Raw genomic sequence first — 20,041 nt, forward strand, 5'->3', positions numbered from 1 at the left:
TAATCATATATACACTTTCATCACTCGATGAGCCGAGCGCTGCTCGGATGTTGCATCAGACAGTTAGCAACGTCACTTCTCACATAACTACTATCGTGACAAATAAAAATACTTCGAACAAGTATATCCCCGCATTGATAGCTGAGTAGGCCCTACCATACCGTAAAAGTATGGAGAGTACCCAAGAATAGGGCTCAGCTGTGTTGGATCGTCTCCACTCCTACCTAGCCAGGATATCGCCACTATTCCTAATGCGTAACTTCTTGCGAGCCCCGGAGTTCACCCACCGTTAGTTATAAAAGTAATTGAATTTATATATAAAAGCCAATTAAGATATCGATTAGGGCATTGCAGCCATCTCTGCAGTAGAATAGGACAACCACTACAACGTGGTGGCGCTCGTACGCGCAATCCAACTGCAGATAGCACTGGGTCTATAGAATAGTATCTTGCGTTTTATGGATCTCATTTCCACGCTGGAACCGCGTTAGACCTTCCTGGATAGTAAGGCCCTCTGTAATAGTTACCTGTCTGGTGGAATGATTTCACTTACGCTACTTACGGCGCTCAGGCTGAAACTGGAGGGTTGTGTGAGTTCCGTACAACTCTCGGCCACAGCATGAAAGACATACCACCCTACTTTGACATATTTATAGATACAGAGATGAGAGAGACGATATTTTCACTTTTACCCCTCCCTCCATTTCTTTCAAGTACCTACGTTGTTCTATATATCCTAGGTAAACTGGAGAAAATTGGCAGATAGACACTCAACGTATGGATCTGCGATAAACCACTCCTTTGGCAAGAGAGACCCCAGCAGCTCCCAGGAAACCCACACTATTATAATCAATTCATAATGCCCCACCATTTTATATCTTCATTGCCTTGAGTGGGAACAGGATGCCCAACACCCTCGGCCCATATACCCTGTAGCTTGCTGCCTAAAACATACTTCGTCCAGTCACTAACAGGGGTATCAGCTAGCACTTGGTCGGGCATTGTATCATAGCCAAGCACCGAGGCCCACGCCGCGAGAGTCTCATTAAACGAATCTGACCCGATGATCGTATCTTCAGATCCCAAATAGAGCTGTATCTTCGGATAAGTACCAGTGTAGCCTGCGTACATGTCTCTAATATTGCTCGAAGATCCCGCGGAATAAATGACGGCCGCTTTGAAGACGTCGGGATAAGTCCCCGCGAGTGTGTTCTGTAAGAATATTGTTAGGACTTTAGTGCTATATGTCTCTCAGGACCAAGCCCTACGTACCGCCATGGTACCCCCCGAAGATATTCCGGATACGACGACTTTGCTTGCGTCGGCCTTGTAGGTGTTCACGACGTATTTGGCCATGTTGGCAACTGACTGGCTAGCACCACCGCCGTCATGTACAAGGGACTTGTCGGATGTCGCATCCCAAGCCCCTTGTGGCGATTCGGGATAGATAGCAATGAAGCCGTATTGCTCTGCTAGGCTCGCGTAAGGCGTTGATTGAAATTGTTGCTCGGCGTTGCCAGAGGCCCCGTGGAGCGAGACGACGACACCGGGGGACGTAACAACAGCATCAGGGACGTATATATACATTCTAATGTTCGCGGGGTTATAGCCAAAATCGGTCACCTGCTTCAGCGTGGCGCGTGGAGTGAGTGCTGCAGTATTGGACATACCGCAGAGTAGAGCGGCTGCTATTAAGCCAAACAATAGCATTACGGTAAGGGATAATCTAGAGTCTTGAGAACGAAATTCACAAATGTAATGGTCCTTCAGAGATGAATTCAATGGGTCGTGAGATTTAGGAGCAAGGGAAATGCTTGGTGATGTGTTGTTTGATCCACTGTACATGTAGCTTACTCGGGTTGACTAACTGCATGCCGTCGGTGTCCCCGTTCACTGTCTGATAGTCATTTAGCCTCGGCGGAAACAAGAAAACGAAAGGATTCTGAGATGCAGTGCTTGTTCCGCATGACCACTGCTGGTCGCAGACAGAGGATCTGTGCTTTCTAGCATTGAAATTGTTGAGGATAACTGTCGGATATTCCCAATGCGGTACAGCCGCCAGTAACCCTATAACCCACTGCCAAGAGTCTCGACCGCGGAATATTGATATTGTGTGGATATTCTGTAATCCTCATGTTGAGGTGCACAGTATATGCTTTCTTTACTATATGTTAGCATTTTCCACTCGACTAACATCAAATGGCTTTTGGTCGTGCTTTGAATCAGCCAACACTATCTATCCCCAGAGGAGAGATTAGCAAAATTACCATACGGTGATGTAGTTAAATTTTAAAAGGCAAAATGTACATCATCAAATCGCTCACTGTCAGTTACTTAGACACCCCTTCGACTTCTCACTAGCCGAAGTAAATTACCGGAGATAGATTGCTTCGGTAGAGCTATACAGGTTGACTCCTTATGTTTGTTTCTTTATCTGAAACAAGGTGGGCTCGCGTATTCATTCGATGGTGAGATCAATCTTGGCCACCTTCTATCAGTTTCCGAGATTGACAAACACCTAGTCGAGCGATTGGAAAACTTCTGGTATATAAACCCTCAGAATGATCATCTCAACAGCTCGAGTTCAATCATCCAAACACTCCTTTCTTCAGGCTTCTACTGTAGCTTCTTTGTCCAACACATTCATTTCTTAAATACTCCGATCTGTGATCGATTACGTTCTTTTGTCTCTTTTCCTTATTCTCCAATCAAGATGCGCCGTGCGTTCATTCTCCTGGCCAGCGCTGGTGCTGTGTCCGCATGGACTGAAATGTACCATAAGGCATTCATGAATAAAAACATCGACCCGATCGTTGTTCCAGGCACTTACACTTCGCACATGCACACCTTCTTTGGCAGCGATGCCATCACTAAGGATATGCCGACCTCTGCTGATTTACAAAAGGGCTGCTACAGCGGAGACAATCCCAACGATCTTTCAGCCTACTGTCAGTAAAAGACTAACAGCCACTCATTCGCCTTGCCCTTCTAACCAGATATCCCAGGGATTCCCACCCTCTACCATGTTGACGGCGACAACTTCACCGAGGTGCCCGTCTTCCGCTTCAGCACCTACTACACCAACGCTTTCTCCGAGATCGCCATCCCGCAAGGTTTCTCCATGATCTCGGGCAACGCATCCGCCCGGACCCAGGCGGAGGCCGATAACGCTTACAACAATCTTGAATGGTTCTGCGAAGGGTCCAACGAACGGGAATCAGATATCGCCAATTTCCCGACCAGCACCTGTGATCAGCATCTCCAGGTTTCACTGCGCTTCCCCAACTGTGTCAACCCAGATAACCTCGCTGAATACGACTTCAGTGATGACTCTAATAAATGTCCGGATGGTATGAAGCAGTTCCCCCAGCTTCGCTACGCCGCGCGCTATGACACGAAGTCTGTTGCGCCTAATGGCTGGAGTGGAGATGCCCCCTTCCAACTTTCCTGTGGAGATGCGCTGGGTAATGGATACTGCTTTCATGGCGACTTTATCAATGGTTGGTTTGCAGACGCTGCGGAAAACATGCTCAATGCTGGCGGTGGCGGTTATAATGATGGTCAGTTCATTAGCGGCGAGCATGGTTCTTCTGCTATAGAGGATGACTGTACGCCTACCGACCAAGACCCGGATAATGGAACTAGCGACTACTGGACTAGTGTTGAAATGAAGGCAAATGGTGGTGTGGCGGTGGCTGATCCAGTGGAATCTACTTCTGCTGTAGTAACGACGGCTGCCTCGACCTCGGTCCCTGTGGCTGCGTTGACCCCGGTGCCAACTACCTCTGCAAGGAGGAGAAGAATTGCTACACGGCTGGTTTGATCTACTGAAACTTTTGAGAGCCTCTCACAAAGGGGCGATGTTCCAAGACCGTCCCTGACCACAAAATACATGTGGGGGATTAACTGGAGATAGGTAGACGGTTTCATGTAGCTGGCCTTGAGAGAAGAACTTGATAGCTATTATATCCTAGTCTTTCCTTGGCAATATCCTCTTATAGGGTTATAAATTTTCAGGATTTCAGCCTATTCGATAACCTACAAGCAAACTAGTATGCAAAGGTTTTATACTTTCCTTACGTGAGTAATATAATGCATAATCACCTGCGTAGTATGACCTTGTATTACTATCGTAGTTAAAGTACAGTGGTAGTCACAGTAATAGAAGTTCTTCAAGGGTACAGTTAACAGACCTTAATACCGGTGTATAACTCCAAAAATCTTCATCTATCTTCAATAGTTCCCTCAATGTATGTAGCCCACCATTAGTCAAAATAATCGGAAATTTAAAATTCCATCCCTAAAGCTGAGCTGCATAGTAAAATACTTACTTTTTTCTTTACCAGAATCAATCACGTTAGCGATGCCCTAATAATCTATTTTATTCACTCGAGTGGGGAGGGGTCTTCACCCAAAATAGGCATGGGATTCCGATTAATTGGGCCCTGCCAAGAAGAGCCTATGTTTCGTTTCGGAATCACTTACCATTTTGGTATACTCCTACTCAAGCATATTTTCATGTCCCTTCATGAACTAACTCTTCCTGTGTGCTCTTTTAGTTTCCCTGGCTGGTACATGGAGAAACTTATCAGCATTGTTGAAAATGATTCGAGCATTATGGTGACTGTATATCCATTGTTTGCGACGTATGCCACTGGATTTAATCACGGATGTTATCAGGAAATGGGAAATGGCTCTATGAAGTTATCATAGGATCATGGGAAGCTCATATTGCGTGAGATCAATTATGAAACTAGCGGGGCTGTGTTAAAAGTCATACCTGTTACCCAAACCCCATCACGGTGAGTTTACAAACGTGAGGTTATGTCTGTAATATGGATAGAATCAAAAAGTTTCAAATGCTAATTACAATATCCAGCAATCGCCTATGGAACAAGACAAACAAACTAACGCCCGACCACAGCCCCTCAGCTCTGTATGTCCCCCAAACATACACGGCCTACCCACACACATACGGGTACACTTAATACCCTGTCCCCCAGCCCAGCGCATTACCTAGAGATTATACCGGAAGTGTCTATTATCTTTATCCGTCATATCCTCCAAGCCTTCTCCCCTACTCTGTCCTAGAAACTCCCTATCCCGCGAACGGTTCTCGACAGCCAGTGCCTGACGAAGAAGCAACGAGGTACAGAAACAGACCACAAAACATATCATGAGGCCGATAAAGCTCTTGTCATATCGCGGGGCATAACGACTAATTCAGGAACCCTCGTTAGTATTATTGCAAGGATGGTGACTTCGTGGCTTCAGCAGGGGTTAACTCACGCGTCGAACATCAGTGGGCCTACGATGTTCCCGATAGAGTAGCCGATGAATGTGCCTGCTGCGTAGACGGTTTTCTTGGTATGGCCTGCCACGTTGGAGGTTCCTAGGCCGATGCATTGGACCCAGGCAGAGGAGAAAAAGTTGATTAGGTAGAAGCCTACGATTCGTCCTGTTTGCATTGAGGTTGGGAGTTTCCATCTAGAAGATTGAAGACAAGGTCAGTGTCTTTAGATCTAGAAAAAGGGCTCATGGAAGTAAATGTAAGGGTGACTTACAGTAAAGCACAACCTAAAATGACCGGTAAGCAAGAGGCGGCAATGATGTAAAGTCGCGCGTTTGGGAAATTTCGACCGAGATAGCCGGAACCAAGGATACAGATGAAGGCCAATGCACCGATGGGGAGGTTCATGAGCAGGGATGTGAACGTATCGAATCCCATTCCGTAGAATATAATAGACCCGAATGTGGTGATCGCGCCAGATCCCGAGGAAGACGTGATGGAGAGAACCATGATGGCCCAAAATTGATAGTCAGACATCGCCTCTTTCAATTGACCAGGTTTGAACTCCTTGTTCTCCGTGCCTGAATTGTTAGATTCCAGTCGGTACAGCAGAAGCTGTCGCTCTTCTGGTGTGAATCCAGGAGTCTCCTGGACATTGTCGGGAAACAGCCACCAAAGTGCGATACCCCAGCCAAAGGTTGCGGCTCCGGCTATTAGATACATGTATTGCCAAGGGCTTAATGGACCCCCAGTGATAGAACCAAGTCCATAGTTAATCAGCGGAGATATCAAAAGTGAGCCGCCACTACACGAGTACCAGAAACTTGATCGTAGAACTTGCTCTGAATGTGTGTACCAGAGTCCAACGACAAGCATGCATATTGGCGATACGCCGGCTTCGATCAGACCGAGAAAGAATCGGTTAACGAGCAAACCAGCGTATGAAGTGCAGGCCGGTGTGCAGAGAATGACAACAGCCCAGAGCACGCATATCACTGAGCAGACGACTCTAATACGGTATTTCTGGGCGAGGAGAGAGATCGGGTAGGTCCCGACGAGGTATCCGAAATAGAAGATCAAGGACACCCAGGAATATTTGAGTCCAGTTTCTATCTTAAGATCTTCTCGCAACCCAAAAATTGCCGCTTGACTTAGAATTGCTTTGTCGTAGTATTGGAGGGCATAAGTGAAACACATCTAATATGCACGATCAATCAAAAGATAAAAAGCAAGAGCGACATATCGTAAGTCACCTACAACCGGCATGAGTTTCCAGTCAATTTTCCGAACGAGTTTTCGACTTGCTCTCATGTCTACCTGTACATGCCGGGCACTGTTCACAGTTTCGACATTTTCGACATTTTCGACGCACACCTTGTCGTCAGTGGGTCCGAGTGGGGTGGTCATTTTCACAATCACAAATGCGTTTGGAGATACTATCCTAAGAGTAACTGGGCCAAGTGGGTATAATATAACCCGTAAGTCTCAAGTAAATCCAGCTGTCATCATTTTTGAACCTCCTACATTTACATCGTTGCCCTTTACAGAATATCCGACGGTTCGACGGATAACCCGAATTAGGAAGTCCTAAAATGTGGCGCCGAGGTACGGCCGTATAGAGAGAAGCTACCCCGGATGTCAGATAGGTAGGCACAAATATGTCTATATCCGAGCCTATGAAGAAGACAAAAGGGAGAAAGACGGAAGCTTTTTCGAGCAATTTCATTTACCCTTCTTGCATATTATCTATACATAGGAGAGTGAGGAGTCGGCAAGCCTAGAACACGGACCAGTTACCAGTTACATGACAAACACAATGAACATGGTCACGACAAGGCTCCTGAGGATACCGCAATTGAGAAGAACTCGCAGACTACCGACCTTGAAGCCCACCGTTTGCGCGAGGACGACACATAATGATGCGCGTTTTAGAGCCGCTAACGACCCTCGCCATATGTTTACCGGTTTTGGCGGGATGCTTCTCGGTGGAATACTGACTCTCTCGCTCGGAGATTCTATGCTTCGATTCCACAGAGATGTCAACGATATGGCGACATGTAAGGAAGTCATCAGTACCAGCTCAGACGCCGCTGTGTATGCTGATACCGAAACTATGCTCCAGGTCTGTACGCGTGAAGGCGCTCTCAGCGTAACGAACTGCTTATTAACCCATGCTAGGCTGTTAATGAGCTTCGGCACATCTTAGGTGAAGGTGCAGTCAGTGTAGAAAAGGACGATCTGGAAAGCCACGGCTATTCAGAATGGTCCACTAGCAATACAGACTCAGAGCCTGTCGCAGTGGTCAGACCCACAACCACTGAGCAAGTTTCAGCGATTGCAAAGGTCTGCACCCGTTATCGTGTTCCAATGATCCCATATGGGGCTGGATCCAGTGTGGAAGGGAACATCAGTGCCCCATATTCGGGTATCTGTATCGACCTTTCTGCCATGGACAAGATTGTGTCCTTTCACCCTGATGACATGGATGTCGTGGTACAGCCCGGAGTCAATTGGGTAGCTCTCAACGAAACAATCAAGGAGAGTGGACTATTTTTACCACTTGACCCGAGCCCTACCGCAACCATTGGGGGGATGGTCGCAACGAATTGCAGTGGTACCAATGCCATGAGATATGGCACCATGAAGGACTACGTGCTAAATTTGACCGTCGTTCTGGCTGATGGTTCCGTCATTCGGACACGGCATCGACCGAGGAAAACATCTGCAGGATACAACTTGAATGCCCTGTTCACCGGATCCGAAGGAACTTTGGGTATTATCACCGAAGTCACCGTCAAACTCGTTGTTTCCCCAGCTAATCTGGGAGTGGCAACGGTGACATTCCCCACGGTAAAGGATGCCGCTAGCGCAGCATCCAAAATGATTCGGAGTGGCGCCCCACTGGCTGCCCTGGAATTGATGGACGACGTACAAATGAGAGTGATTAATATGAATGGTGGCGCCGGGGGGAGGAAGTGGGCAGAGCTTCCGACTTTATTCATCAAGTAATATATTCTTTTTTTTTCTTGCCTGGCCTACTCGATTTTTTCTTATGGACAGATGTGCTGATGCCATGCGATCATAGGTTCTCCGGTAGCAATCATACCATCCAGGAAGGTATTCAGCTCGCAAAAGAAGTCGCAAGACACCATAAATATCTGTCCTTCGACTGCGCCAGCACAGAGGCCGAAATTCAATCGCTTTGGTCAGCTCGGAAGGAGGCCCTATGGGCCTGTTTGGCAGTCCGGCCGGAGGGCACACAGATCTGGTCGACAGATGTCGCTGTCCCAATATCTAAAATGGCGGAAATAATTGGTAAGGCTTTGACAACTTGGTAACAACATCTATTTACTCATCGGGACTAAACTCGCTACCCGCAGATCAATCCAAGGAACGGGCCAGTATATTGGGCCTATTCCATACTGTACTGGGCCATGTCGGAGATGGTAACTTCCACCAGGCTATTATGTACAATCCAAGTAAAGCAGACGAGCAGAGAGCCGTGGCGAACTGCGTAGAACAAATGATCGAGCAGGCCGTAGAACTGGAAGGGACGGTCTCGGTGAGTTTCTGTCAATATTCGTCTGTTATAAATCAGCTAACGAGGAATAGGGGGAACACGGGATTGGCCTCGGTAAAAAGGTAAGCAACGGGAGTAATCCCAATTATTACTATATGAAAAGAAGAAAGCTGAGTACACAGCAGGGATGCCTCATGAAAGAGCTTGGTCCCGCTACGATTGGTGTCATGAAGGCTTTGAAGAATACTCTAGACCCACAGTCAGTCCTCATTCCCCTTTCCAATTGACAAAGGGAATAGCTGCATGTTTGAAAGGTACTGACATCAATTTAGCTGGCTGCTAAATCCGGGCAAAGTCTTCGATAAATAGTGTCTGGGGGAGTATCCAGTTCAAGAATTGGACGTCGTGGTAACATGAGATAATGCGAATCTCGTAGATCGACATCAACTGTACATTCATATAGGTGTCCGTCATATTTTACGCTCGACATCTGTCACTATGGTGTAGTATAGTACAGAAAGGGCGTTACAAACACCCTTTGAGTGCATAATTCAGGATTATTTGTGTTGTGTAGTGATCTAGCTGTTCGTATAGGTTGCAGTAGTAGGATGGTTTGCATAGTGTCCACCCTACTCCGTATAGCCACCGGAATTACAGTGGTCCCGGCGTCGCTCTAAATTTTGGTTGGTGGTCCTTTTCGGCCCCCCGCCTTTTATGTTCTCTCCCTTCTATGCGACGCTTGCAGTGAAACCACAACTACTAAAGGTCTTGAACCAGGCCAGTTCCATTGCCGATGTCTTATATCATCAACACCAACACCAACACCAACACCATTCTTACCACTGTCGATATCTGAACTGAGCCTCACAATAAATGGATCGACAGATATCCTTTTTGCCTGTCAATCAATCCAGATCCCCTCCCAATTTAAGAAATAGGCGTGCCTTTCTGTCCTGTGAGCGTTGCCGGAAGCGTAAAACGCGATGTGAGGCATTTCAAGGCCAGCGGCAACCATGCAAACGATGTATTCAGGAAAGTCAGGAGTGTGACTTCAGGCCGGAGAGAGCCATGAAAAAGAAACGCGGCAGTACCACAAGAGCAGCTGCTCGTCAGGACCGTGACAAAGACTCATACTCAGATAACTGCTACATTGGGTCTCCTACAGATTCAGTGCCAGCCTATGGTGATGATAGTGCTTCTCCTGCCGAGGATGCCTTCAGTTCCGGTGTACGTAGAAGTCTGCTCTCAGCCCATTTACGAAATCCTGCAGATGCCCTCAATCTCCTTACTGTCACTGCAGAGGGGTATAAGGAGTGTGAAGGGGGTCCTTCAACCCCTGTCGCTTTCCAACCCGAGCACACACAGACTACTCATTTTGATAGTACGCTCGATCCTATCCGGGGGTTACCTGCTGATGCTAGCAGCTGCAGCAACTTCCTTCTTATCAGGAAAGGAATCGTCCAACTAAACGAGCTTTTCGAGTATATAGAGTTTTTTTTCTCCAGATTGTGGCCAATACGGCCAGTAATTCCTCTCTGCTATCAGCACCAGTCAACGCATGCATCCCTCGTCATGGAAGAGCCGCTGCTGACAATCTGTCTCGTGACTATAGCGTCACGATATCATCCACTTAGTGGTGCACATGGGGAGATCAGGTCGGAACGAGTACACTGGAAGGTCTGGAAGATCCTCCAACGTCTACTGCAGTCGGCATTATGGGGCACCACGGCCACGCGGTCCCTGGGTACCATATCCGCTATGCTTCTACTCATCGAGTGGCATGTAAAAGCGATCAATAATCCGACGGACTTTGCTGATGACGACATCGCTGGCTTTGGAGATGAATATAGGGGGCCATCTGGCGCCAATTCAGGTGGCAGTTCGTCCTCATTTGGTTACCCAAACTACCGCGCCACAACATCGATGGAGAAACGAAATATTGTAGCCCCAGCGTACCGAAGCAACAAGATGTCCTGGTAAGGAGAACCAATCCTCACGAATATCTCTGAAAAAAGGGACCTGCTAACTCATGGTAGGATGCTTCTTTCTAATGCTATTGCTCTTGCTCACGAAGGGCACTGTTTCCAAGAAGGCGTTCATGTGCCGAATCATTCTTCTGCCTCGGAAGTCATCAAACAGGAATGGAACAGATTAATTTGTGTGTTCCTATATTTTGCTGATGAACACCTGTCTACCCGTATGGGGCTTGAATCCTTACTTCCTGACCAGTCGAGAGCAATTGTACAGGACCGATTAGCATTAAACTTTGCCAGCAGTTTACCCAACAATACTGCTTGGGAAGACTACTTTGAGCTTACGGTCATAACAAGAAAAGCCCGCGAGTTTATCCATTCTACTAGACAGATCGATTACACAAGTGGTTTTTCTGAGTTACTTCCCCATCTTAAAAGTTTAGATCGAGGTTTAAGCCGTTGGAAGATTCAACATAGTTACCATCAGCATGGTACGTGGACAGAAAGATCAATTTCCGTGTCAGGCCGCGATTAATATATACTCAGATCCGGGGGACTTTCTGAATGCTTGTATCGAAATGGAGTATAACTACACGTTGATGTATAGCTTCGCTCCCGCATCTCATGCCTCTTATTCCTTCGACACCAACCACCCAACGACCGCACCGCACAAAGAAGCACCAACAATCCTGTCTCACTATACACAACAAGCAACACAAGCGAGCTATGATTTACTATCAATAGCAGTAGGCGTGTTGCATCCCGCAGGGTTACTACCGTATCTACCGGTCCGCTGCTGGCTTTTCATAGTGGCAGCGAGCCTATACTTGCTGAGGGTTGGTTTTTCAACACGACGATTCCTTCATCTTCTCTCTTCCATTTAACCTAAAATTTGACACAGGCTACTCTTTCGAAAGACAAACTTGTGTCCAGCTCACACCCCAACGCTCGGCTCCTTGTAGCAGCCATCGACGCCATCCGAGAAGGCTCGCCGGACGATACGCACATGGCTGTCCGGTACTTTAAGTTTCTCGAGCGGCTTGTCCGATCGTCTATAACGCCTTCACCGCATACAACTGAGCATGGACAGGTTGTGCACCATGACATGAATAAGAGCGTCGTGTCTCCTCCATCAGGCGGGCATATGAGAGCCGCGGACACGGACTTTATGACTAGCATTGAGATTGCTGAATTAGGAGGTTTTCCGGCGCCTCTCAATCAATATTTCACAGACCTTCTTTCGATGGAGCCCATGCATGTTGAGGGCGGTCTTTAGTGGCTAAATATATTCGACTATTGGGATAAATATTATCGATTCATGAGAGAAATTAAGTCAGAGTTATATCCCTTACTAGACATACATATACAAAAAGCATAGCAACCTTCTAGATTTACGGAAAATTGGCAACTCTCTACCTACCTTAACCTCCTACTGCTACTTTCAATCACATTATTTATATTCAATTAGTACGTAAACCAGAATACTTATAGAGTAATCTCGGGGCATTCATATACTGTCGTTGTAAAAGTGGCAGTATCTGTATCTTGTACAGAGTAACCAGGAGGAACTAATAAAGAAAAAGCTTCATTTATTCACCAACAGACTTAAATATTTTTGTCGAGGTTGCGCAGGTGCGAAGTGATAACTCTCGATTATCTGAAATTCTTGATGATATGTACACCAGGATGTTTCGGAACGCGTTCAGGGCCAGGCGGGATCTTCTTTGGTGCGTGTCCAACGCAGTGATCTTAGCATTACAACTAGACCTAAGCTGCTGTTGATGCCGAATTCTCCTCGGAGTAAAACTCTGAGATGAGGTTACGGGACTAGGTGTCACCTAGTATGGCTACTAACATTGGGAACTCTTGGTGGATGTCAGTCGAGGGGCTTCCATCTTCATATTGTGGCGGGGTCTCTGCTCTATCAATGATTTGTGTTTGGCTTTCGTTACTCGAACAATGTTCCGTTCGGTTGAGGGTAAGTTTTATATGAGTGAGGTCTGGGTAGACCTGGATCCATCCTGGAATGGAAGTTCGTGGGGCTTTGGAGAAATGTTTACGCTAATTCTTTGTCAGGTTCTATGGTTCTATTGTAGAATGGATTGATGGTCTTCTATCGGTTGGCTGAGAGTATTGTATGATGAGCTCTACTCAAGATTGAAGCTGGTAATATGTACAATACAAATGAAGTGAGGAATTCGATCGGTTCCATCAACTTGCCACATCACCGTCCCTGGGTGTCCTTTTAAAGGCACTGGCTGTAGTAAGGGTTCTGCTTGACGCAAGTATAGCCGCTCTCGCAGGTGGTAGGTCCACTGTAGTTGATTCCGCCGCACTGGTAGTAGTGGGGGACGGCGCTCGCGGAGCTGCTGGGTGCTGCGGTAGACCTGCTAGCAGTCACAGTGACGGTAGTATGGTATCCACAGGCCTGGGAGGTCGAAAGAGTCGTCGGAGCGCTGCTTGCGGGCGCATCGGAAGAAGTGCTGGACGAGTTGGAGGTTGGCTGAGGGGCTGGGTGAGATGGGGTGGGCGTGGCAGCGGCGACTTCCGAGGTGGTTGAGGGGGCTTCAGCAACGCTGCTAGTGGAGGAGGATTCAACAGCACTGACGGTAGACGATGATGCAGAGGCAGTCGAGGCACTGGCAGAGGTAGAGGTGGTGGCAGCTGCAGTTGATGGGACTGCAGATGTGGCCGAGGAGCTAGCGCCCGTGCCATCCACGAAGTATTTCTTCAAGATGGGGAGATATGTGGAGTAAGCAGTTCCGTCAGTCGGCTCCATGCTGTACATGTAGGATCCCCACCAGGGGCCAGCCGACCACCATTCGGCACCCATCCAGACGTCGGAGTTGTCCGACATGTAAGAGAGGAGACCCTCGACAGCCTGCTCGCACTGCTCATTGACACCGCCGGCGAATTCACCCAGGAAACCCTTCTTGTTGTTGGTCTTCAACCACTGCGTGGCGGTCTGCAGTCTCTCCTTGCCAATGGTCGAGCTGGCACAGGTCTCGGAGGTACCAGAGCCGTCCGAATCGAGATACTGGTGCATCTCGTAAACAATCTTGTCCTGCGGGTCAGTCAATTGACTGAGGTTGTCGTTGGTATCGGCCCACTTCCAAGCACCCGAGTACGAGTTGCCCTCAACAAAAATGTATTGTGTCGTGGCTCCAGCCGCGCGAATACCGTCAATGGCGGCCTGGTTCAGGCTGAGGACGAGAGACTGTTCCATGTCGTGGTACTCGTTGTCTGCATATGTTAGGATTCAAATCCCTTGGGAGCAGTCGGTGTCCTTGTCTTACTAGTGTCGAAGATGACCTTCTCGTTAGATGCAAATTCTCCAGCGACGGTCTTCCAGAAAGTTTTAAAGTCAGAAGTAGAAGAGATGATACTTCCAGAGCTATGTAACTGTTTAGCTTCACATAGTCTCTCAACACATAAATTATGAATGGTCTTACTATCTTCCGTAGTTGTGGGGGTCGAGAACGGCGTAAGCACCGCTGTCAGTGATGGCTTGTACAGTCTACAGAGGCGTTAGTAAATATCGTATGACCATTCGTTGGGTGTGGACGTACAGATTTCAGGTCCTTCAAATAGGTGGCGTCCAGGGATCCAGTGATCTCGTTGGGCGCCAAACGCTCCATGAGGAAGGGAATACGGAAGACATTCATTCCATCATTCCTCAGAGTCTGAATCTTAGACGTATCAGGCCAAGTGTAGTCAGTGCCCAGAGTTCCTGGGATGCTGGATCCGAACTCAGCGCCAGATTCGCTAACGCCGACCCCTAAGCTCATTCGTTAGATCCAGTAACTTCGAAGCCTAATTTCCAACGTACAGGTAAATCCTGAGCCACGCTTTTTGATATCACGCGTGGGATACGCATGCACCAGGCTTGCAGCACTTGCAGCCACGATCAAGTTGCCGATTCTCATTGTGAATGAATGTATGCCGAGCTGGTCGGAGAAGAAAAGAGTGACAAAAAGAGTAAAGAAAGGAAGGGCAGAATGAATGAATGGATGGCAAGAACCAGTCTTGAACTTGGAGTGTTAGAGCATCGCTAGAAAACGTCGCAAGTCATACGCCTTTATATTCGTTCGGTCTTGGAATGGGAAATGCCCGGTGATTCCGCAGGTCTCCACATTAATCTCATCCAGAAATTCCACCATAGAAGTCCTACTAGAATTCTGAGACAGCTAATCTGTGGGCTGATCCAGAATCCGTTTCCTTAGTGTACACATTTCCTAAGATGGAACACATTCCCGAGCACCCCCCGTGGGCCGATCAAGTTGTTGCCTGCTCGATATGAAGAGGCGTTCAGACTAGCTGGTAGTCGGCGATGTTAATCTAATTCAGGGGTTTAATGACAGGAACAGCATATCGGGAACCATTAAGAGAGTCCCGGTGGTGCTAGTGAATGGCCTCGAGAAATCGCGGTGCTATCTCCGGTCATCTATGAAGCACGGACTTGTGGGACCGGCGGAAATGAATCAAGCACCTGCACCAATAGTCGATTACTTAGGGCACGCCGAAGCATCCGTAAGCCGGACTAAGCAAACAATTCGAATGGATACAGGCGCGCAGAAATCTGATTATTCGCTCTCATGGCAAAATCGCGGCAAATTACAGATCCAGCTTCGTGGGGCCGGGCATACAGTGAGCAAAATAAGTTATCAAGATGAAACACGAAGAAGCTCCGCAGATTGGTGGAGGAACCTCGACAAAATCCGTTGTGGGTGCTCGGCAAGTTCCTTAAACGGCCAACGTTGGAATAGTGGGCGACACCAGGGATTAGTTGAAATCTTAGCAAAGCTTGTTCGATGAAACTGAAACAGTATAAACCATGGAAGGATGATCGGGCGCTGGTACAATCGATTGAGGAGGGACTACTATGAGACATTAGCTCCCAGGGCCACTGTGATAGGTTTGAAACTAATCATAACTAGCTGTTGAACTCGATTCGAGCGCTGCGTGGATACAAAATAAAAAAAAATTTTCCTCCTCTATGGGCTCCTTCTAGGTATATACCATGGGCTTGTCGAATCGTACCTTGTACGTCCATTTGTATGCGTGAGAGGAAAGTAAATGAGCAGAATTAAGATCAAATGACACTCTGCGACATGTGGCGAGAGATCTTTTCGAGCCAAGACTATGGGATCATTTTAAAAGAATCGGGATTGATTTAAAATCGCCGAATGTTGCGTGACTTGACATGCACCTGATCTGGCATGAGTCAAGACAACCACGTGCAAAGGGGGACTCCCCTTGCATTTGGGTGGATAATAGTGATTAATATTAATAGCACTCCTCCTATGGCCACTATTGGCAGTACTACTATTACTTCTGCAATGACAACTCTACTGTAAAATGGCTAGCGTTAAAAAGAGATGAGATGCCCGACTGCAAATCAGAGTAAAAGTGGGCATCATGTCAGTTTGGCTATATACAAGAAACAATCATCACGACCGAGAAGAGCAGGACAGCCAAGATAGGCCGCTGATCTCATTATTGGGTTACTTGGAACTCGTATGATCGGTCTCCGTTGCCAAGCGGAATAGCGTTCACCTCATTATCATAAAGGGTGCGTTCAAAGTACCTCACCCGTCCGTCTTTACCTACAAGGATAACGGTTTGCTTCTGGGTACCGTACGCACCATGCAAGTATGACTGGTCCAGCTCATCGCCCTGTTTGGCACCAGTCGCTTTCTCCTCCGCACAAGGCGTGGCTCCTCCATCAGATGGCCTCGCCGGTTCCTCTTTAGCCCCAAGCTTCGGGATGAAGATACTCTTCCTAAAGTGCGGGAGATAGTCTTCTGCAGTTGCGCCTTCGGAAAGGTTAGGGAGCGTATTCCTGCTTAATAACCCAAGTAGTCTATCAATAAGTCCATTCTCATCCTCGCCGGCCCCGACGTGTGCCTGGATAGCTTCAATCATCAGCTTCTCGCCATCGATAATCTTTGGCCAGGAGCGGTCATCAAAATGTGTGTTGCTTAGTCCCACTGTTTGGCCCTTTTCTGTCGCCAGCCACGTAACCTGATCTATATTGGATGAGCGATTGGAGATCACAGCCAATGGCTCATTAACATAGCCGCACACCAGGCTAAATCCTCCGACGTTCTTCGCCGTGGCACTTGCTACCATCCTCTGCGCAAAATCCCGAGTGGATTCTCTAGGCTCAGGGCCGACCGTAAGCCAGCCGTTGACGATAGCACCTCGACTTTGGTTGCCGGTCGCCTTCTCGGACGTATCTTCACGATAGTTCGTTAAAACGGCAATCTTTCCCTCCTTCGTGACACCCATCCATGTTCCTTGTGTAGCTCGTGCCAGGTCCCGGCCGCCTAATATATTGGAATTTGGTTCGGGCCACCAATCAGCCGGGGCGGTTGGTCGACGGAGGTATTCCTAGACACTGTTAGGTCACGGCATATCAGGTGTTCCCGTTGCAGGTACTTCGATCGCATACATCCCTATTGTCGATAACAATAAGCGAATAAGACGGATGGGCTGTAGATATTAATGCAATACACATTTTAGCGGCTCGGGAGCTTCAAGTCTCTATCGTGGTGTGTTTGAGACAAGGGTATAGTGCTGCTTGGTGGGGGTACTATTATTGAGTATGAGCTACCAGTCCCTGGCACACAAATATGTTCGGATATTGATATGTTCGATTAATGGTATTAAGGAAAGGTCATCAAAGATTTACAGGCATAAAAGTTCCAAATTCGTAGAAGTTGTGAGGGAAAGACACCAGAACTTTCATACTAAAGACACTGAAGTCATCGGGCAGAGACACTGCCGGCAGATTCGACCTCACCGCCTGTCTGGTTCACCGTCATCGGGACCCACTGGTGTGGAACTCGCTTCCTTAAATAGCAGCGTCTCACGTGAACAGACTAGCGCTCCCAGTCTGCATGACTCAGCACGTTGAAGTTGTTGTTTCAAGATGCAAAAAGTACGATTTGAGACACTCCCTCTCCTGCAAGGTACTACATAAACCTTCGGGTCATATCGATGACGAAATAACAGTTTTGCTGGCGTTGTTTAGACGATTCGACACGTAGTAGGATGACCTGGAAGCGTAGTCAGAAGACTGGAGATTGAAGGCCAACCCACTTTCCTGTGGACAAGTTTCAGTGATTAATAGCAAACTTGAAGCAACCACGTCGCTTTTGAACAGCAACACTGCCGCTTCATCCAATATATGCCATTAGTATTATCTATATATATTGTCCGGATAAACTTTTTGCAGGCATTTGACTAACCTTGAATCATGACGTCAAGCAGAGTGTGATTCGCTGCGATTCGTGATCCCGGAAATGGGAAGGTTGCCCTAATCTCGTCGATGGTTCTTTCAGCTCCATCTACTAAACTTGGAAGAGTAATAGTGGATGGATCACAGTAGGGCTGGCTGATCTCCCCTAAGGCAACCACCGTCGTGTCGTGTTGGCCTTTTCTCTCTCCCCTGACCACCCTTCCTTCAAAATCATATTTCTCCTCTCCTCTCTTTCTCTAGTTGCCATTGCGGCTGGCCGCTTCTTATTCCGTCCTCAGCTGGTCGCGTGAAGTCTCGCCGATCAACATTTCTCTGCCCCGCAAACGCAAAGGCTTCACTGACCGCCAAAGATTCTATCAACCCTTACCGACTCATTCGCGTCGGCCACGTTTGAGACGTCTCTAAACCAGTGAATTATTCTCCGTCTTCCATCATGTTTGGAATTATCGCCGATCTGGTGTCGTAAGTAATATAACTCCTGTTTCCGGGAATCCCGGGAACTGTGGCTCTATATCTCTCAATAATTTTCTGCCCGTTCCTGGAATGCTAACGGGGATTCATGCGTAGCTCGATCATTACGATCCTCTTCCCTATCTTCGCTTCTTTCAAAGCCCTCCGCTCGGGGAACCCCGCTCAGCTCGCACCATGGTTAATGTATTGGGTGGTCCTGTCGGCTATCTTGATGGCTGAGTCCTGGACGGTGTGGATTTTGGGATGGTATGCTCCCTCGACCGGAAATCACCACGATACAAGTATCTAATACATAACCTATACAGGCTTCCATTCTATAGCTGGATCCGTCTCTTCTTCTTTTCCTATCTGGTCCTGCCACAGACTCAGGGTGCCCAAATCCTCTACCAGACTCATGTGGACCCGTTCCTGGCCCAGCACGAACGAGAAATTGAAGAGTTCATCGGTCGCTCGCATGAGCGTGCCAAGGCTCTGGGCCTCCAATACTTTTACCAGGCCCTGGATTGGGTACGCGAGAATGTTTTCCACTTGCCCGCCCAACAGGCTGCCACTCCACCTCCGGCGACAGGCCCTGCTGCATACGCACAGTCGCTTCTCTCTCGGTTCAACGTCCCGACGGCTGCCGGAGGAAATGCCAATGCCCCTGCCCAGGGTAACGACTGGCTTTCGGCCATTGGCTCTGCCGTGGCCTCTATGACCTCCACCGGTAAAACTCCGGAGGCACGAGCGGAGGAACTCTCTGCCAGCGGCTCCTTCTTGCCCCGTGATATGGCCGGCATGTCCCATGATGAGAAGGCCAAGTACCTCTCCAGCCAGCAGGATATGTTGGAGGTGCTGCGCAATGCATTGGCGAAGGAACAGCAAAACCTGCACGGACGTGGTGATGACGCGTCCGGCTCGTCCTTGAGGAAGAACCGTAGCGACAACTCGTTTGATCATATCGAACCTGAGGATATCCGTGAGCGGTCCACCGGCAGCAACTGGACCTCTGGTGTCGACTTTGCGGCGCGAGCAGCGGAGGAGTTGGCTCGATCCCGCGCTTCTCACTAAGCGTGATCGGGCTCTTTCGCGCTTCTCTCCTCCTTTCGGTCTTTGATTTTGTTTTTGCTGGATTCAAAATGGGTTGCATGTATGCAAGATAGATGGTCTGAACAATTAGAAAGGAACGTTTTAACTGGTTGAGTAAATTGATCTTTACGGGATGAATGCGCCTTGCCGCGGTCGTCGTATGCGTTAGCGAGTAGGCGCGTATGCAGGGAAAACATCGAGTAAATCGACGGCCTTGTCATTACGCCCCTTCTACCCCTCAATCCCCGAGACATTGCTTTTCATTGAGTATTAACTGTTTTTCTGCCTAACTAGTCGGTGTGGCTCAGCGCGCTAAGTCCTACAAGAACACTCCGTCTGGTCAGTTACTCCTCGATCCATAAACCTTCCCTTCAGCTGCAGTGCTTCGAGCATTCTCTCTCCAGAATCATGGAACGACTGCATCAAATCGTAGCACATCTCCAACCGTCCAATCT

At 48.1% G+C, this 20,041-nt stretch overlaps 9 protein-coding genes across 9 annotated transcripts; 4 read left to right on the forward strand and 5 right to left on the reverse strand.

The window, feature by feature from the left end:
- Positions 1-849: 849 nt before the first annotated feature.
- BDV27DRAFT_171802 (alpha/beta hydrolase family esterase) lies at positions 850-1,710 on the reverse strand (the record flags this gene model as incomplete). Its single annotated transcript, XM_032075693.1, has 2 exons — positions 850-1,212; positions 1,306-1,710. 2 exons carry the CDS (start codon positions 1,708-1,710, stop codon positions 850-852), a joined length of 768 nt encoding a protein of 255 aa, XP_031928314.1.
- Positions 1,711-2,695: 985 nt separating this feature from the next.
- Positions 2,696-3,916, forward strand: BDV27DRAFT_171803 (DUF1996 domain-containing protein; the record flags this gene model as incomplete). Its single annotated transcript, XM_032075694.1, has 3 exons — positions 2,696-2,948; positions 3,006-3,748; positions 3,842-3,916. Exons 1-3 carry the CDS (start codon positions 2,714-2,716, stop codon positions 3,914-3,916), a joined length of 1,053 nt encoding a protein of 350 aa, XP_031928315.1. The 5' UTR covers positions 2,696-2,713.
- A 1,100-nt stretch (positions 3,917-5,016) lies between these two features.
- Positions 5,017-6,601, reverse strand: BDV27DRAFT_171805 (major facilitator superfamily domain-containing protein; the record flags this gene model as incomplete). The annotated part of the gene is made up of 4 exons (XM_032075695.1): positions 5,017-5,218; positions 5,290-5,487; positions 5,565-6,487; positions 6,548-6,601. The coding sequence occupies 4 exons, from the start codon at positions 6,599-6,601 to the stop codon at positions 5,017-5,019; spliced, it is 1,377 nt and encodes a 458-aa protein (XP_031928316.1).
- Positions 6,602-7,106: 505 nt separating this feature from the next.
- Positions 7,107-9,179, forward strand: BDV27DRAFT_157146 (FAD-binding oxidoreductase; the record flags this gene model as incomplete). Its single annotated transcript, XM_032072451.1, has 7 exons — positions 7,107-7,412; positions 7,469-8,295; positions 8,376-8,605; positions 8,671-8,852; positions 8,903-8,932; positions 8,996-9,069; positions 9,143-9,179. 7 exons carry the CDS (start codon positions 7,107-7,109, stop codon positions 9,177-9,179), a joined length of 1,686 nt encoding a protein of 561 aa, XP_031928317.1.
- A 435-nt stretch (positions 9,180-9,614) lies between these two features.
- On the forward strand, positions 9,615-12,077 carry BDV27DRAFT_127311 (Zn(II)2Cys6 transcription factor). Its single transcript, XM_032066736.1, has 4 exons — positions 9,615-10,786; positions 10,847-11,274; positions 11,330-11,619; positions 11,685-12,077. Exons 1-4 carry the CDS (start codon positions 9,684-9,686, stop codon positions 12,057-12,059), a joined length of 2,196 nt encoding a protein of 731 aa, XP_031928318.1. The 5' UTR covers positions 9,615-9,683; the 3' UTR covers positions 12,060-12,077.
- Positions 12,078-12,860: 783 nt separating this feature from the next.
- Positions 12,861-15,016, reverse strand: egl3 (putative extracellular endoglucanase/cellulase). The gene is made up of 5 exons (XM_032064418.1): positions 14,613-15,016; positions 14,353-14,561; positions 14,236-14,300; positions 14,080-14,177; positions 12,861-14,026 (listed from the first exon to the last, which is right to left on the reverse strand). The coding sequence occupies exons 1-5, from the start codon at positions 14,707-14,709 to the stop codon at positions 13,029-13,031; spliced, it is 1,467 nt and encodes a 488-aa protein (XP_031928319.1). The 5' UTR covers positions 14,710-15,016; the 3' UTR covers positions 12,861-13,028.
- BDV27DRAFT_106776 (uncharacterized protein) lies at positions 15,017-15,906 on the reverse strand. Its single transcript, XM_032064417.1, has 2 exons — positions 15,718-15,906; positions 15,017-15,660 (listed from the first exon to the last, which is right to left on the reverse strand). Exons 1-2 carry the CDS (start codon positions 15,834-15,836, stop codon positions 15,324-15,326), a joined length of 456 nt encoding a protein of 151 aa, XP_031928320.1. The 5' UTR covers positions 15,837-15,906; the 3' UTR covers positions 15,017-15,323.
- Positions 15,907-16,129: 223 nt separating this feature from the next.
- Positions 16,130-17,947, reverse strand: BDV27DRAFT_106833 (NRDE family protein). Its single transcript, XM_032064420.1, has 2 exons — positions 17,238-17,947; positions 16,130-17,176 (listed from the first exon to the last, which is right to left on the reverse strand). Exons 1-2 carry the CDS (start codon positions 17,301-17,303, stop codon positions 16,280-16,282), a joined length of 963 nt encoding a protein of 320 aa, XP_031928321.1. The 5' UTR covers positions 17,304-17,947; the 3' UTR covers positions 16,130-16,279.
- Position 17,948: 1 nt separating this feature from the next.
- Positions 17,949-19,714, forward strand: BDV27DRAFT_106824 (HVA22/TB2/DP1 family protein). Its single transcript, XM_032064419.1, has 3 exons — positions 17,949-18,509; positions 18,615-18,764; positions 18,824-19,714. Exons 1-3 carry the CDS (start codon positions 18,481-18,483, stop codon positions 19,566-19,568), a joined length of 924 nt encoding a protein of 307 aa, XP_031928322.1. The 5' UTR covers positions 17,949-18,480; the 3' UTR covers positions 19,569-19,714.
- Positions 19,715-20,041: the final 327 nt, after the last annotated feature.

Source organism: Aspergillus caelatus, assembly GCF_009193585.1.
Source record: "Aspergillus caelatus strain CBS 763.97 unplaced genomic scaffold BDV27scaffold_73, whole genome shotgun sequence".
In the NCBI taxonomy this organism is placed as follows: domain Eukaryota; kingdom Fungi; phylum Ascomycota; class Eurotiomycetes; order Eurotiales; family Aspergillaceae; genus Aspergillus; species Aspergillus caelatus.

Coding starts and splice junctions, on each gene's coding strand:
- BDV27DRAFT_127311 (XM_032066736.1), top strand. CDS start 9,684: ATGGATCGACAGATATCCTTTTTGCCTGTCAATCAATCCAGATCCCCT. Junction 10,787..10,846: donor CGAAGCAACAAGATGTCCTG/GTAAGGAGAACC, acceptor AACTCATGGTAG/GATGCTTCTTTCTAATGCTA. Junction 11,275..11,329: donor ACATAGTTACCATCAGCATG/GTACGTGGACAG, acceptor ATATATACTCAG/ATCCGGGGGACTTTCTGAAT.
- egl3 (XM_032064418.1), bottom strand. CDS start 14,709: ATGAGAATCGGCAACTTGATCGTGGCTGCAAGTGCTGCAAGCCTGGTG. Junction 14,562..14,612: donor GCGTGGCTCAGGATTTACCT/GTACGTTGGAAA, acceptor GAATGAGCTTAG/GGGTCGGCGTTAGCGAATCT. Junction 14,178..14,235: donor CCCCACAACTACGGAAGATA/GTAAGACCATTC, acceptor ACAGTTACATAG/CTCTGGAAGTATCATCTCTT.
- BDV27DRAFT_106776 (XM_032064417.1), bottom strand. CDS start 15,836: ATGGACGTACAAGGTACGATTCGACAAGCCCATGGTATATACCTAGAA. Junction 15,661..15,717: donor CGAATCGAGTTCAACAGCTA/GTTATGATTAGT, acceptor GTCTCATAGTAG/TCCCTCCTCAATCGATTGTA.
- BDV27DRAFT_106833 (XM_032064420.1), bottom strand. CDS start 17,303: ATGTGTATTGCATTAATATCTACAGCCCATCCGTCTTATTCGCTTATT. Junction 17,177..17,237: donor TTGTTATCGACAATAGGGAT/GTATGCGATCGA, acceptor AACAGTGTCTAG/GAATACCTCCGTCGACCAAC.
- BDV27DRAFT_106824 (XM_032064419.1), top strand. CDS start 18,481: ATGTTTGGAATTATCGCCGATCTGGTGTC. Junction 18,510..18,614: donor ATTATCGCCGATCTGGTGTC/GTAAGTAATATA, acceptor ATTCATGCGTAG/CTCGATCATTACGATCCTCT. Junction 18,765..18,823: donor ACGGTGTGGATTTTGGGATG/GTATGCTCCCTC, acceptor TAACCTATACAG/GCTTCCATTCTATAGCTGGA.